We start from the raw sequence: 17,237 nt of genomic DNA on the forward strand, positions 1-17,237 counted from the left end.
ATCATGCTGGTGTTCAGACTCTTGGGTTTGATGTTATCTTTGTTTTTAATCTCATGTTTAAGAAAAAAAAAAATCACTAAATTTTGCTGTTTCCCACTGCTTCCTCAGTCTCGACCAGGAGTCAGTAAACTAGTCAGTAAACTACAGGCCACGGGCCAGCTCCTGCCTCTCACCTTCTTTGTAAATGAAGTTTTATTGGAACACAGCCACACTCATTCATTTAGCAGAGTAAAGTAGTTGTGACAGACACTGTATGGACTTCAGAGTCTAAAATATTTACTATCTGGCCCTCCACAGAAATTTTGCCCACCCCGGTATAGATGCTGACCGTACAGATCACAGTTATTACCAAATGGGCTTCTGGTTATCTCAGATTACTTAAACTCTTACAGATGTTGTCTGATTAATTTTTCTAAAGCACCACTTTTGTCGTGTCATTTTTACGTATAGAGGCTCTTTGTGCCTTGTAGGATAAAGTCTGTCGGTACGTTTGCCTTGTCTCTTGTCTGCCCCGTGGAGTCCTGTGTCCATTTTCATGCTGCCTCCGTAGCTCCCAAGGCATCCTGTCTGTTGCACTTTTTTGGCTCTGTGTTTGATTCAAGATTGAGCTCTCTGAACAAGGTTCCCTTAACACTGGCCCCAAGTATTCTAGAATCCTTTTCCTGTTGCACTCGCTATGGCTTTGAAATGTTCTCTCTTTGTTTTGCATATGAACTTCATTTTTCTCCAAGTAGATTGCAAGTGTTTAAAAACTGTTTTGGCAAGACAAGTGTATGTTTGGGCATGAATGAGTGTGTACCTACCTAGAACACTGTCCCGTTGATATTAATGGGAAATTTAAATTGATTTTCAAACTTTAAAAGAAGAGACCTACTAAATTATTTTGCTTATTGTAAAGACCAGTGATTTATTTATTTGTATGCCAGCCACCTTTCTGTATTTCTCAAAGCTGCATAAATAAAATATTGCAGTTTTAAGGGCTGATAAGAATGTTTGAGCATTTTTTTGCCTGATATGAATAGCAATATTTGTTAGCTAATAAATAGCATTTGTCTAACAGTATGCGACACCATTTACTAGTGGAGACATATTTCTGGTCCTTAAAAGTTTGTATTTTAGGAGTAAGACTATACAAGTGTACGTTGCAGGGTTGGCTGTGGTAAGTGCTGTAAGAACAATACAAAAGAAAGTGTTGTTAGAGGCACACGGGGGTGTGAGATTGCATTGGGGTATGTAGGTAAGAAGGATGTCAGAAGAGGCTCCGCTTATGGGTGGGATTTGAGATGGCAACATTGGGAGTGGTGGAAAGTAAGGTTGGAAAGATTTGGGAGGGCTACTGCGTGAAGAGTTGGAACCACAGAATCACAGATGTTTGAGTCTGAGGGGACTTACCAAACTCATTCCCATCGAGTCAAATTCCGACTCCTAGCAACCTGTAGGACAGAGTAGAACTGCCCCATAGGGCTTCCAAGTCTGTAAATCTTTACGGAAGCAAACTGCCACATCTTTCTCCCACGGAGTGGCTGGTAGGCTTAAACAGCTGACTTCTCCGTTAGCAGTCCAGCACTTTAACCACTGTACCACCAGGGCTCCTGAAGGGACTTAGGAGGGTCTATCTCTGATTTTTATGGAGTCAGAACCATGGCCCAGAGAAGATAAAGCCTTTTGCAAGGTTACATAGCTGGGTAAGTAGCAGATCTCATAACTCCTACCAGAGTTCTGCCTAGATAACACTATCTGGTTATAGCTCAAATAAAACTAGATGACATTGACTGAAGGAGCCCTGGTGGTGCAGTCGTTAGGCACTTGGCTGTTAACCGAGAGGTTGGTGGTTCAAACCCACTGGCCACTCTGTGGGAGAAAGATGTGGCAGTTTGCTTCCGTAAAGATTTACAGACTTCCGATGTGCTGCTTCTCTGCCAAGATAGAATGGCTTCTTGGAAACCAGAACTAATGAAACAGTTGAATGGGTTCCTGCAGACTTGATGCTCCCTCCCTCCCCCATACCGTTGTCTTCTTAAATGTAACAATCCCAGCTGTCTCATTAGTATAAACAAAAAACCAAACCCGTTGAGTCGATTCCGACTCAAAGCAACCCATGGGACAGAGCAGAACTGCCTCACAGAGTTTCCAAGGCGCAGCGGGTAGATTTGAGCTGCCGGACTTTTGTTTAACAGCCGTACCTCTTACCGCTGTGCTACCAGGGTTTCTCTCATTAGTATAGATTGGGGCATTAGGTGGATGCTTTGGGCATGCATTTTACAGCCCGATGGCCTGAGCAAGTGAAGTATTCGGAAATGATAGAACCTTTGTTAGGAAAACTTGATGAAGCTGTATAATGTCAGTTTAAAGGAAAAACCAAGTGCATAATAATAGCCCCCGTTTCTTGAGCGCTACTTTGCACTTTACTCCCTGAATCTTCTTTGCTAGCTCCATTTTATAAATGAGAAGCTGAGGTTTAGAGAGAGAGCTTGAGATCCAAGCCAGATCAGTCTGCTTCAAAGCTGGTACTTTTTCCAAGCTGGTTAGCTGCCTGCCCATGTGTGTGGAATACCCCTTGCTGGTTGAATTTCTGTACTGTGCATAAGTTGCAAACAGTAGGCATACATAATTGCTGATGGACATTTAGGGGAAATCAGTCCAGTCAGTGACAGTTACGATGTGTTTTGTTTTCTAGGGCGTATTTGGAGTCTGAAGTCGCTGTATCTGAGGAGTTGGTTCAGAAATACAGTGATTCTGCCCTTGGCCATGTGAACTGCACGATAAGAGAGCTCAGACGCCTCTTCTTGGTTGATGATTTAGTTGATTCTCTGAAGGTAAGTTTATTCTGTTTTGCGTTTTTAACATATCCAGAACTTACATTCAAGTAAATGATAAAAAACATGATTAAATCACGTTGCTGTAAACTTGTGTTCCGAAATCCAGAATCTAACAGTCAAATACTTAGGACAAAGCAAAGTGCTATGCCTTTTTTTTTTTTTTAATAATTTTTATTGTGCTTTAATTTTTTTTTTTTTAAGTGAAAGTTTACAAGTCAAGTCAGTCTGTCACATAAAAGCTTATATACACCTTACTACATATTCCCATTTACTCTCCCCCTAATGAGTCAGCCCGCTCCCTCCTTCCAGTCTCTCCTTTCATGACTGTTTTGCCAGTTTCTAACCTTCTCTACCCTCCCATCTCCCCTCCAGACAGGAGACGCCAACAGTCTCAAGTGTCCACCTGATACAAGTAGCTCACTCTTCATCAGCATCTCTCTCCAACCCATTGTCCAGTCCCTTCCATGTCTGATGAGTTGTCTTTGGGAATGGTTCCTGTCCTGGGCCAACAGAAGGTTTGGGGACCATGACCACCGGGATTCTTCTAGTCTCAGTCAGACCATAAAGTCTGGTCTTTTTATGAGAATTTGGGGTCTGCATCCCACTGTTCTCCTGCTCCCTCAGGGGTTCTCTGTTGTGCTCCCTGTCAGCGCAGCCATTGGTTGTGGCTGGGCACCATCTAGTTCTTCTGGTCTCAGGATGATGTAAGTCTCTGGTTCCTGTGGCCCTTTTTGTCTCTTGGGCTCATAGTTATCGTGTGACCTTGGTGTTCTTCATTCTCCTTTGATCCAGGTGGGTTGAGACCAATTGATGCATCTTAGATGGCCGCTTGTTAGCATTTAAGACCCCAGACGCCACATTTCAAAGTGGGATGCAGAATGTTTTCATAATAGAATTATTTTGCTAATTGACTTAGAAGTCCCCTTAAGCCATAGTCCCCAAACCCCCGCCCGTGCTCCGCTGACCTTCGAAGCATTCAGTTTATCCCGGAAACTTCTTTGCTTTTGGTCCAGTCCAGTTGAGCTGACCTTCCCTGTATTGAGTATTGTCCTTCCCTTCACCTAAAGTAGTTCTTGTCTACTAACTAATCAGTAAATAACCCTCTCCCACCCTCCTTTCTTCCCCCCTCTCGTAACCACAAAAGAATGTGTTCTTCTCAGTTTAGACTGTTTCTCAAGATCTTATAATAGTGGTCTTATACAATATTTGTCCTTTTGCCTCTGACTAATTTCACTCAGCATAATGCCTTCCAGGTTCCTCCATGTTATGAAACATTTCACAGATTCCTCACTGTTCTTTATCGATGCGTAGTATTCCATTGTGTGAGTATAACACAATTTATTTAACCATTCATCCATTGATGGACACCTAGGTTGCTTCCAGCTTTTTGCTATTGTAAACAGTGCTGCAATAAACATGGGTGTGCATATATCTGTTTGTGTAAAGGCTCTTATTTCTCTAGGGTATATTCCGAGGAGTGGGATTTCTGGGTTGTATGGTAGTTCTATTTCTAACTTTTTAAGAAAATCCCAGATAGATTTCCAAAGTGGTTGTACCATTTTACATTCCCACCAGTGGTGTATAAGAGTTCCAGTCTCTCCGCAGCCTCTCCAACATTTATTATTTTGTGTTTTTTGGATTAATGCCAGCCTTGTTGGAGTGAGGTGGAATCTCATCGTAGTTTTAATTTGCATTTCTCTAATGGCTAATGATCGAGAGCATTTTCTCATGTATCTGTTAGCTGCCTGAATACCTTCTTTAGTGAAGTGCGTGTTCATATCCTTTGCCCACTTTTTGATTGGGTTGTTTGTCTTTTTGTGGTTGAGTTTTAACAGAATCGTATAGATGTTAGAGATGAAGCGCTGGTCGGAGATGTCATAGCTGAAAATTTTTTTCCAATCTGTAGGTGGTCTTTTTACTCTTTTGGTGAAGTCTTTAGATGAGCATAGGTGTTTGGTTTTTAGGAGCTCCCAGTTACCTGGTTTCTCTTCGTCATTTTTAGTAATGTTTTGTGTTTTGTTTATGCCTTGTATTAAGGCTCCTAACGTTGTTCGTATTTTTTCTTCCATAATCTTGATCGTTTTAGTCTTTATGTTTAGGTCTTTGATCCACTTGGAGTTAGTTTTTGTGTATGGTGTGAGGTATGGGTCCTGTTTCATTTTTTTGCAGATGGATATCCAGTTATGCCAGCACCATTTGTTAAAAAGACTGTCTTTTCCCCAGTTAACTGACACTGGGCCTTTGTCAAATATCAGCTGCTCATATGTGGATGGATTTATATCTGGGTTCTCAATTCTGTTCCATTGGTCTATGTGGCTGTTGTTGTACCAGTACCAGGCTGTTTTGACTACTGTGGCTGTATAATAGGTTCTGAAATCAGGTAGAGTGAGGCCTCCCACTTTCTTCTTCTTTTTCAGTAATGCTTTACTTATCCGGGGCTTCTTTCCCTTCCATATGAAGTTGGTGATTTGTTTCTCCATCACATTAAAAAATGTCATTGGAATTTGGATCGGAAGTGCATTGTATGTCTAGATGGCTTTTGGTAAAATAGACATTTTTACTATGTTAAGTCTTCCTATCCATGAGCAAGGTAAGTTTTTCCACTTATGTAGGTCCTTTTTAGTTTCTTGCACTAGTACTTTGTAGTTTTCTTTGTATAGGTCTTGTACATCTTTGGTAAGATTTATTCCTAAGTATTTTATCTTCTGGGAGGCTACTGTGAATGGTATTGATTTGGTGATTTCCTCTTCGATGTTTTTTTGTTGATGCAGAGGAATCCGAGTGATTTTTGTATGTTTCTCTTATAACCTGAGACTCTGCCAAACTCTTCTATTAGTTTCAGTACTTTTCTGGAGGATTCCTTAGGGTTTTCTGTGTATAAGATCATGTCATCTGCAAATGGAGATAATTTTACTTCTTCCTTGCCAATCCGGATGTCCTTTATTTCTTTGTCTAGCCTAATTGCTCTGGCTAGGACCTCTAGCACGATGTTGAATAAGAGCAGTGATAAAGGGCATCCTTGTCTGGTTCCCATTCTCAAGGGAAATGCTTTCAGGCTCTCTCCATTTAGAATGATGTTGGCTGTTGGCTTTGTATAGATGCCCTTTATTATGTTGAGGAATTTTCCTTCCATTCCTATTTTGCTGAGAGTTTTTATCATGAATGGGTGTTAGACCTAGTCAGTTGATAAGATCATGTGGTTTTTGTCTTTGTTTTATTTATATGGTGGATTACGTTAATGGTTTTTCTAATATTAAACCAACCTTGCATACCTGGTATGAATCCCACTTGGTCGTGGTGGATTATTTTTTTGATATGTTGTTGAATTCTATCGGCTAGAATTTTGTTGAGGATTTTTGCATCTATGTTCATGAGGGATATAGGTCTGTAATTTTCTTTTTTTGTGGTGTCTTTACCTGGTTTTGGTATCGGGGATATGGTGGCTTCATAGAATGAGTTAGGTAGTATTCCATCATTTTCTATGCTTTGAAATACCTTTGGTAGTAGTGGTGTTAACTCTTCTCTGAAAGTTTGGTAGAATTCTGCAGTGAAGCCGTCTGGGCCAGGGTTTTTTTTTGTTGTTGTTGGGAGTGTTTTGATTACCTTTTCAGTCTCTTTTTTTGTTATGGGTCTATTTAGTTGTTCTACTTCTGATTATGTTAGTTTAGGTAGGTAGTGTTTTTCTAGGAATTCATCCTTTTCTTCTAGGTTTGCAAATTTGTTAGAGTACAATTTTTCGTAATAATCTGATATGATTTTTTTAATTTCAGTTGGGTCTGTTGTGATATGGCCCATCTCGTTTCTTATTCGGGTTATTTGTTTCCTTTCCTGTATTTCTTTAGTCAGTGTGGCCAATGGTTTATCAATTTCGTTAATTTTTTCAAAGAACCGGCTTTTGGCTTTGTTAGTTCTTTCCGTTGTTTTTCTGTTCTCTAATTCATTTAGTTCAGCTCTAATTTTTATTATTTGTTTTCTTCCGGTGCCTGATGGATTCTTTTGTTGCTCGCTTTCTATTTGTTCAATTTGTAGGGACAGTTCTCTGATTTTGGCTCTTTTGTTTTTATGTATGTGTGCATTTATCGATACAAGTTGACCTCTGAGCACTGCTTTTGCTGTGTCCCAGAGGTTTTGATAGGAAGTATTTTCATTCTCGTTGCATTCTATGAATTTCCTTATTCCCTCCTTGATGTCTTATATAACCCAGTCTTTTTTGAGCAGGATATTGTTCAGTTTCCAAGTATTTGATTTCTTTTCCCTGATTTTTCTGTTATTGATTTCCACTTTTATGGCCTTGTGGTCTGAGAAGATGCTTTGTAATATTTCAATGTTTTGGATTCTGCAAAGGTTTGTTTTATGACCTAATATGTGGTCTATTCTAGAGAATGTTCCATGTGCGCTAGAAAAAAAAGGATACTTTGCAGCTGTTGGGTGGAGTGTTCTGTATGAGTCTATGAGGTCAAGTTGGTTGATTGTAGCAATTAGGTCTTCCGTGTCTCTATTGAGCTTCTTCCTGGAAGTCCTGTCCTTCTCCAAAAGTGGTGTGTTGAAGTCTCCTACTATAATTGTGGAGGTGTCTATGTCACTTTTCAATTCTGTTAAAGTTTGTTTAATGTATCTTGCAGCCCTGTCATTGGGTGCATAAATATTTAATATGGTTATTTCTTCCCTGGTCAATTGTCCCTTTAATCATTATGTAGTGTCCTTCTTTATCCTTTGAGGTGGATTTAACTTTAAAGTCTATTTTTTCAAAAATTAATATTGCAACTCCTGCTCTTTTTTGCTTGTCGTTTGCTTGATATATTTTTTTCCATCCTTTGAGTTTTAGTTTGTGTCTCTTAGTCTAAGGTGTGTCTCTTGTAGGCAGCATATAGACAGATCGTGTTTCTTTATCCAGTCTGAGACTCTGTCTCTTTATTGGTGCATTTAGTCCATTTACATTCAGTGTAATTATTGATAAGAATGTGTTTAGTGCTGTCATTTTGATGCCTGTTTGTGTGTGTTGTTGACAATTTCATTTTTCCACTTTTCTGTGCTGAGACGTTTTTCTTTGTAAATTGTGTGTTCCTCATTTTCGTAGTAGTTGAATTTATGTTTGCTGAGTCGTTATGTTTTTCTTGGTTTTTATTTTGAGTTATGGAGTTGTTATACCTCTTTGTGGTTACCTTAATATTTACCCCTATTTTTCTAAGTAAAAACCTAACTTATATTGTCCTATATCTCCTTGTTTTCCTCTCTATATGGCAGTTCTGTGCCTCCTGTATTTAGTCCCTCTTTTTGATTATTGTGATCTTTTACATATTGACTTCAATCATTCCCTGTTTTGAACATTTTTTCCCCTTTTACAATTAAGCTTAATTTGTTTTTGTGATTTCCCTTTTTGAGTTGATATCAGGATGTTCTGTTCTGTGACCTTGTGTTATGCTGGTATGTGATATTATTGATTTTCTGACCAAACAATTTCCTTTAGTATTTCTTATAGCTTTGGTTTGGTTTTTGCAAATTCTTTAAGCTTGTGTTTATCTGTAAATGTTTTAATTTCACCTTCATATTTGAGAGTTTTGCTGGATTTATGATCCTTGGCTGGCAGTTTTTCTCCTTCAGTGCTCTATATATGTCATCCCATTGCCTTCTTGACTGCATGGTTTCTGCTGAGTAGTCTGAACTTATTCTTATTGATTCTCCTTTGTAGGAGACCTTTCTTTTACCCCTGGCTGCTTTTAAAATTTTCTCTTTATCTTTGGTTTTGGCACATTTGATGATAATATGTCTTGGTGATTTTCTTTTTGGATCAATCTTATATGGGGTTCGATGAGCATCTTGGATAGATATCCTTTTGTCTTTCATGATGTCAGGGAAGTTTTCTGCCAACAGATCTTCAGCTATTCTCTCTGTATTTTCTGTTATCCCTCCCTGTTCTGGAACTCCAATCACACGTAAGTTATTCTTCTTGATAGAGTCCTACATGATTCTTAGGGTTTCTTTATTTTTTTTTAATTCTTTTATCTGATTTTTTTTTTCAGCTATATTGGTGTCAATTCGCTTATCCTCTGGGTACCCCACTCTGCATTCCAATTGCTCGATTCTGCTCCTCTGACTTCCTATTGAGTTGTCTAATTCTATAATTTTACTGTTAATCTTTTGGATTTCTGAATGCTATCTCTCTGTGGATTCTTGCAGCTTATTAATTTTTCCACTATGTTCTTGAATAATCTTTTTGATTTCTTCAACTGCTTTATCAGTGTGTTCCTTGGCTTTTTCTGTAGATTGCCTTATTTCATTTCTGAGGTCTTCCCCGATGTCTTGAAGCATTCTGTAAATTAGTTTTTTATATTCTACATCTGGCAATTCCAGGATTGTATCTTCATTTGGGAAAGATTTTGATTCTTTATTTTGGGGAGTTGTAGAAGCAATCATGGTCTGCTTCTTTATGTCGTTTGATATCGACTGCTGTCTCCGAGCCATCTCTAAGATATTGTAGTGATTTATTCTATATTTGCTCACTGAGTCTTATCTTGTTTTGTTTTCTTTCCCATATACGTAAATGGGCTACTAGATTGCACTGTCTTGACTGTTATAGCCCTTGAATCACTTATGTCCTATTACCAGCTGGTTTGGGCTGTCACCAGATATATAAGCCCAAGAGTCCATTCACTATTCTTGAGTAGAATCTGATTTTGGGTCATCAAGTGTGTGGTGCAGACTGTCACCTATCCACCTAGAGAAGTAGTGCTGATAGTTGTGTGCACCAGATTCTAGTAGCAGCTGGGGTTCACACTCCAGGGGGGCAGGATGCTGACAGGCTTCCCCCAAGTGCTAGTGAGGTAGGTGTGTCTCTATTCCTAAAGCACTTTGGTAGGTGGGCTCTGCAGCTGTACCTTAGGCACCCAATGCATGTACCTCTACAGATTGGTAGGTGTCACCCTCCTTAGACCCCTAAGGCAGGAGGCTAGGTGGTCTGGGGGGAGCTTCAGCCCTCAGTTCCCTGTTGTGGGTCAGTGAGGGCTCTGTTGAATACGCAGAGATATCAGACCTGGGAAACTTGTCTTTCCAGTAATCCGCTAAAACAATTACAGTCAGATCCCTATCAGAATTGCCTTTGCATTATAATAGCCACTTTGTTGCCTGTAGGGATTAAAGCCCTAGACTGTGGATCTCATATGCTTGGCTGGAGCTGGTTCTGTTTTAGTCCAATTTCAGGAAGTCAGGGAAGGATTTTTGGTCCCTGGGTTTTTTGTAGCTGCTTCTCTCAGGCCAGGAGAATGGGTTAGGAAAAGACCAAAAAAAACAAAACAAAACAAAAATGCAGCGTACTTCACTCTCTGGCTCAGGAAATTCCAATGTTAATGAAGCCACCTGGGAAGGGGAGGGGAGGGATCAGACAGATAGGAGAGAGTAGCACCCCGGAATATAGACAAAGTTACGTATCTTGCTTGGTGAAGACTGTTTTATCTGAGATTCCTGAGGGGCGAGTCGACTGTGTGCGCTGGCTGGGTAGAGATTGCCCCCGAGGGTCAGGCCGCGTCCTGTGCTTGCGCTGTCTCAGAAGCCGTGGTTAGTTCCTCCGCTCCCAGTCCAAAGCCCAGCGCCAAGGTTCCCCGGCTGGGATGCCGCACTCCATGCTCCAAAACCAGTCGCTGCCTCCCAGTGACTTCTGTCGGCTGCGTTGCTGCGCTGCCTGCGTGCACTGGCTGGGCTTCCCCCGAGGTCACTTCTGGGGGCTAGGGCTGCGACCCGTGTTTGCGCTGTCTCAGGATGCTGTGCTCAGCTCCCCTGCGCCTGGTCCAAAGCCCGGCGCCAAGGTTTTCTGACGAGGACGCTGGCTCCAGGCTCCGAAAACAGTCGCTGCTTCCCCGTGGTTGCTTGTTCTCAGTCTCTGTCACTCAGGTCAACTCTTTAGATCTGTGTTTGATGGTCAGGGTTCGTAGATCGTCATGTATGTGATCAGTTCACTTGTTTTTCTGAGTCTTTGTTGCAAGAGGGATAGGAGATAGCTTCTACCTAGTCAGCCATCTCGGCCCCGCCTCAGTGCTGTTCCTTTATAAAGGAAAATAATAGATTATAAATTCACAGTTTTGGAAATCATAAAGGTTAAAAATGAAGGGTATTTTGACAGTAAGAATAAAGATAATCTAATAGATTTAATACACAGGAGATTTAATCTGCTTGGCTTTGCCTTAGAGTCTAGCACTTCATTTCTCAGTTTGTTGCGTGATTCACACACAAGCAGAAGCTATTTTCTGTCTTGAGCTCTTTCTTGGAGTGTTTATATATTCTGACATCCCAGCTGACCTTCAGTTGGTGACCGCCGGAAGTTTTTCTTCATTTATGGCGCGTGCTCTACAGAGTGGGGTTACTGTCCGACTTTGCATCCAGCTCTCCCTAAGTTCAGACTGACTCGGAGCAAGCCCTGAGCCACAGCGGGGGACTTGGCTCCGGCACAGGAACGTGAGTGCGTGCTGTCCTGCAGGTGGAACGGACCGTGTGTGTTCTGTGTGCTGGTGCCTGTCGACTCCTACAGTGGCCTGGGCGGGAGGGCAGTGTGGTGGTGCTTGTCATGTTTCTCTTTTGCAAGAGATTGGCACCACTAAGCCAGGCTGTCGCATGGTAGGGTTGGACCTTTAGACTCAGTTAAACGGTTTCTGAGCTGGTCAGAATAGGGTTAAATGCTTTTAACAAGCAAAGCCTTTATAAACCAGTAGATGATACATTATTTTTAGTCCTGTGGTTCTCTTGTTTTATTTGAGACTTGGAACCTCAGTTACTTACAAATCAGTGGTAAACAGTTTAGTGTCCTTCTTCTCATTTAATGTCTCTTGTGTAGAGTGGTTGCATTTAGTGACTTATTCTATATAGGGCTTTAAAATGATCTGATGTCAGTCTCTAAAGAAAATATCCTGATTGTGTTATTTTTGTGTTATTTGCCATGTTTTATTAATTAGTTTCAAAAGGAAGCAAATAAAAAATATTTTAGAGTTAAGTGGAATTGGAGCTCTGGTGATGCAGTGGTTAAGAGCTCAGCTGCTAACCAAAAGGTCAGCGGTTTAGATCCACCAGCTGCTCCTTGGAAACCCTGTGGGGCAGTTCTACTCTGTCCTGTAGGGTCACTATGAGTTGTAATCCACTCGGCAATGGGTTTGTTTGGTTTTGGTTTTTGGGTAAATGGAATTGAACCTGTACATGTGGGTCCTGGAAGAAACCAGCTCCTTTCATTGAAGTGGTATTTGCTCTCTGGAGCCTGGCTGCAGGGATGGGACAGTGACAACCACTGAGGAGGGGGTACTACTGCCTTGTAAGATGGGGGGACAGTGGGAATTGATGGAGAAGAAACACTGACAGCAAAGGGCCATCTCTGAGTGTAGCTGACGGATGGGGGAGAGGTGACTTAAACACAAAAGCGTCTTGAAGCCGATGGGGAGAGAGTCATTGTTTTTAAACTCGGTAAATACAGCGGCAGACGTAAGGAAGAAGTCATCCTTCGTATGGGTCCACTGTGGCTGCCAAGGTGGCTGTATGTCCGTAATCTAACAAACATGCCTTTTTCTACAGCAGCAGATGTAGGCAAGAAGTCATCCTTCATATAGTCCACTGTGGCTGCCAAGGTGGCTGTATGTCCATAATCTAACAAACATGCCTTTTTCTTTTGAGAGAAGAGGCACTTTTGAAGACTTCTGTTTAAAAAGAGAATAAGACAATTTGATCTCAAAATGATGTGCTGTGTGCCAGTTTCTGCACGTTTCAGGTCAAAGTTTCTACTTTAGTTGCCTTTCAGAGTTTACTGCCTTTCATACATGGTCTGTTATTGTGAGGATGGTTGTGTAGGTGTGGAATGGTTGGTCAGAGCCCAGAGGAGGGAGAAAATAAAATGTCAGAGGAGGCCTGGTTGGATACTTAAGAAACCTTTTAAATCTCTGCTTTGCATAGATGTTTGAAATAGGCTGTGAGGACATTTTATGAATAAATTACTTTTATGAGATAAAAAATCATCTCTTTTTCTAATCTTTTTAAATTACTATAGACTTTTAAAAGTAATTACGTTATTCACGGGAAGCTAGCATAAATGACTGAGAGAAGCTAAACTTGATGGGTTTCTTGTCTTGGATGACTTTTCTAGTTTGAAAATAACAAGTGACACATAAGGAAATGGATTTACTTTCTGAAACACTTTATTTTTATGAAGTTTTCTTGTATTTTTAAAACATACTTTGCTCCTTAATATTAAAAAATGAAAACTTGCGTTAGAATTACAGTTGCTACTTTTTCTCCTTGAGGATTAGGGATACTTTTGAAAAGAAAAATAAAAGAAGAAGAAAGCTCAGTTGGGTGGTTTTCCTGAGAAGTGTTTCTTGGCAGGCACAGAGCTCAACAAGGAAAGCTGCTTAGTGATGTCCCCGGATGGCGATTCATTCAGAGCTCCACGTAAATAACAGTTGTTTCAACACATAAAATGAACTTTGCGTTTTAGGTCTCAGAATCTGTGCCACTAAGGGGCAGAAGAATAAGGCAGGTGTCTTTTTCTCCCGACACAAAGGTTGTGAATGGGAAGCACCTGGTAATTCAGGTGGTCGCTCCGATTGTGTAACTGAACGTCTTCCTGGACACACTCAGGGACTGGTTAGATCTTTTCCTGATGCTGTTGTCCGAGTAGTACAGATTTCATCTATTTCCACAGAACAAGAGTACTATGTAAGTGCAGAACAGTTGCTTAAAATGTCTCTTTAAAAAAGAAAAATAAAGAAGCTAATAAAAAAATTGATTCCATCACTCTTGGCTCTTTATAAAAATGCCTGAGAGCGTTGGCTTTCTGTCGGGGGCTCCCTTGGGCATCTCTGTCTTCGGTACAGGCTGCGCTCACCCTGCAGCATTCGTTTCTATAGAGAACATGTTTTAAAGATTTTTTTTCAAGAAGTGGACTCTTAAGTTTTTAGCCTTTTAGCCACAGCAACTGGCAGAAGTGATATTCTTGTACCCTAACGCAAGCAAAAAATGCATTTTTCAAGTCCATTTCTTTTTTTACTTTTTAACATAAAGTAATACACTTTTTTTTAAACACTTCCTTGTGTTTAGATTGTAAGTCTGAAAATTTTCTAATAAATAGCCACAGTTTTTCCAGTTTCCATGTGAACTTGTGATGTTAATGAATGCTTTTTTTTTTTTTAATTATAGGAACAGCTCTTAATTGAAATTACTTTGGTTTTGTATTATTCCTAACAAGGAAAATGGAAACCCTCCTCATCTCAAGAAAATACAGTGGAATTTATTTTGGGCATTGAATTAAGTTTTGTGGCTTAAATTTAATTTAAATGTAAAGTTTAAAATTAATACCTTCTAAACAAAAATTTGAAAAAGTTTTCCTGTAGCCCACCATCTTCATAAATGGAAGCTCTCTTTGGTGCCTTCAAATTTATAAAATCTACGAATTCTAGGTTTTGGGTCTTAATTACCGTTATTTCTACTTGAAGCCTTCTTCCCCAGAAATTGAAAAAGCATGTGAACTTTTTCTTTTCCTTGCTTATTACCTTTGGGAGGGGGGCAATGTAAGGGAAGGAGCCTGTTCTTTCAAATGTGACCACAGAAGTAACCAAACCCTGAGGCTCACCTCGCTTGTGAAAGACCTGACGTGAGATGGTGGGGTCAGTGTGCCTGGTCTCGGCCTCCCTCTGGTGCTTGATGTGGGCAAATGAAAACCAGGTGTGTTCTGCAGATTTCTCCTTTTATGTTCCTCCGTGGTTGTTCCATTCATTTTGCTCCTTTGCAGCTAACTACAAGCTTCTAAGACCTAGAACAGATGGTAAGTGTTGATAGATGGAGTAACAACTCATTTCCGAAAGGATTGATCCTGGTCTAATTGTATGGGCAAAATTGCTGACAAAATGTTTCTAATTTTGCTTAGTGGGACTTACCTCAGACATTTGGTAGTAAAATTTCACCACAGCTAAATGTTGTAACCAACCCTCAGGATTTGTTCTGAAAGTTATGTTTCGAGAAGTGGGTTTGTTGGATGGAGTCCAGGAGTAAGGTGGGGAGAGGGAAGAGAGGGGAGTGAAGGAGGAAGGCACACTGGTAAGATTGAGTCGAGAAGGCCGCGTGTGCTTTCTTGTGGAGTCTGGTGTGTGTCAGCTTATTGACGTCTCTGAGAAGACCTGCAGAAAGAGGCTGGAATAACAGTCAACCCTGTTTACCTAACACTCATTGCCCCAGGAAGCTAGTGCACGCTGAGAAACACCTGTGAGACTTAAACGGTGAGATGGTTTTTAAAGCAAATTTAAACCCCCTAGTTAAGGTTTGGAGTCCCTGCTAAGCAAGGTTGGAGGTTCAAGTCCATTCAGAGATGCCTCAGAAGAAAGACCTAGAGATTGACTCCTGAAAAATCAGCCATTGAAAACTCCTTGGAGCACCGTTCGTTCTGCTCTGACACATGGGGGCGCCATGAGTCGGGACTGACTCGATGGCAGATATTTTTGGATTTTTAGGAGTTTTACTTTGGTTTCTGTAGTTAACTTCTTAAGGGGTCTTTGGGAAGGGTTTTTTAAACTCAGTGTCCTCAATCTCACGTGCACATCAAGAATCACCTGGGCAGCTATAAAACGTACTGATACCGGGGTAGGGGGATGGGGAGACCCTGGTGGTGCAGTGGTTAAGGCCTACGGCTGCTGACCAAAACGTCGGCAGGTGGGATCCACCAGGCGCTCCTTGGAAACTCTATGGGGCAGTTCTGCTCTGTCCTGTAGGGTTGCTGTGAGTTGGAATAGACTCAACGGCAATGAGTTTGGTTTTGTAGGGGGCGAATGGGAGAAGAGGCCCATGGGGTCTCATCCCCTGAAATTTTGGTTTAATTTTTTGGAGGTACTGCCTGGAGGATCGCTGTTTTAAAAAGTTGTGGTGTTAAGCTATAAACCCTAGGTTGTAGTTGTGTTTTTGCCCCTCTGATTATAAAAGAAATGCACATGACAGTCCCTGCTGGTCTCAGCTTTGGACATCCGGAGTAAGGCTCTGGGGTTTCTTAGAGGGTTCCTGCCTTTTGGAATCCCAAATCCCAAAAAGAAGCCTAAAATTTTTACTTACAAGGGACTGGGACCAGGTGCTTAGGCAGAGGTTCTTATATGGCCTTGAAATGATAAAGGCTGTCCTGTGTGATAGTTCTGTGACTTTCAGTGTAAAATTATCTTGTTAAAATTATAAGAAAATTTCTAGAATATTCCAGAACACAAATATCAAATCTGAAAGTGAGCAAAAAAGACCGGAGCTCCAGAAATAGCTGACCCAAAATAACATTAAAATCTCATCCTCAGGCTCTTTTCAGTTATTAGCGTGTGCATTCTGACAGTTCCCTTTCAGATTTCTTTGGCTCGCAGAAAAATTGGACAGGAAGAGGGCTGGGGAAAATGGGGAGACAGTCATAGTGATGCTGGCCCCTCAGTGACTCTGGAGGTGACCAGAAGGCTTAGGTGATCACTTGAGAATGCAGAAGTCGTGAAGAGGTCAGCGTCGCCAGAGTAAAGTCTGCACCTTTCTGGAGTGCTCCCGCCCCCTCCTCTCCCCGCTGTCCTTAAAGATGCCCCTCCTGGTTGAGACAGCATCCAGTGTGTCTCTGCAGAGCCCTTTACACAAGGTCTGTGGTACGTAGAGTTCGTTCCTCATTCCTGGGAAGAAAGCGAACGCACATGCGTGGCCTTTGCCTCTTTCCGTTGGTGTCTGCCAGACCTTCAGGACACTTCGCCCCTTTCCCCGGCCTCGTTACTGCCCAGAGAGGAGCTTCGCCCCCGCGGTCAGCGCGCGTGGCTGCGGCCTTCCACGGTGTTGGCCGCGGACTAGCTCTCAAGTTGTAGGTCCGGAATTAGAGCTGCCCGTTTGCTTCTTGTAAAGGGCTGTTTCTTGGCCTTCTTTCTGCCCGTGCACACGTGCTGGGTACCTTGCTCGTTGGTGACGAGTCCTGTTAATAATGGTTGCTCTCCGGGTGGCTGCACAGTCTAGCAGAGCAGACTCTGGCGTCAGGTAAACCTGAGATCGCTAGTTAGTCGTGTGGCCGGCCTCTGGTCCTGTAACTTGCTTCCTCCTCCTGCGCCTTGGTTTCCTCTCCTGTGGGGGTAATGGCAGTACTTGACTTTTGACGTTCTGATGAGAATTCTCTGACCCCGTGCATACAGAGCACAGCAGCTGTCACGTAGTGAATGTCCAGAAAGGAAGACGTGAGCTGCTGTCGTGATGTGACAGTTCCAGGAACTGCGCGGGGGCTGGAATGCTAGTTCTCGGCCGCCTCTTTCTCATCTGCTGGTGCTCTCTCTGGAAATGCTTATCTAGTATTTCTGTTTTGGGCTGCCAGAGTTTTATATTTTCTCCAAACTTAGCTGCAGCATTTAAAATTCCTGTGATAGTACATAAAAATGTGAATTTCTGGTTTCTCTTTTGAAATGGGAAGGT

The 17,237-nt window shown here is 41.7% G+C and overlaps 1 protein-coding gene across 4 annotated transcripts in view; it reads left to right on the forward strand.

The window, feature by feature from the left end:
- The window catches only part of RTN4 (reticulon 4), a 72,247-nt gene that overhangs the window by 49,507 nt on the left and 5,503 nt on the right, over positions 1-17,237 (forward strand). For all 4 annotated transcript variants that reach the window (XM_049870664.1, XM_049870661.1, XM_049870662.1 and 1 more), the window contains one exon: positions 2,678-2,816. In XM_049870664.1, coding sequence (XP_049726621.1) covers positions 2,678-2,816 — 139 coding nt within the window. The remainder of the gene's footprint in view (positions 1-2,677; positions 2,817-17,237) is intronic.

The sequence above is a fragment of the Elephas maximus genome, chromosome 26, assembly GCF_024166365.1.
Source record: "Elephas maximus indicus isolate mEleMax1 chromosome 26, mEleMax1 primary haplotype, whole genome shotgun sequence".
Taxonomy (NCBI): Eukaryota; Metazoa; Chordata; class Mammalia; order Proboscidea; family Elephantidae; genus Elephas; species Elephas maximus.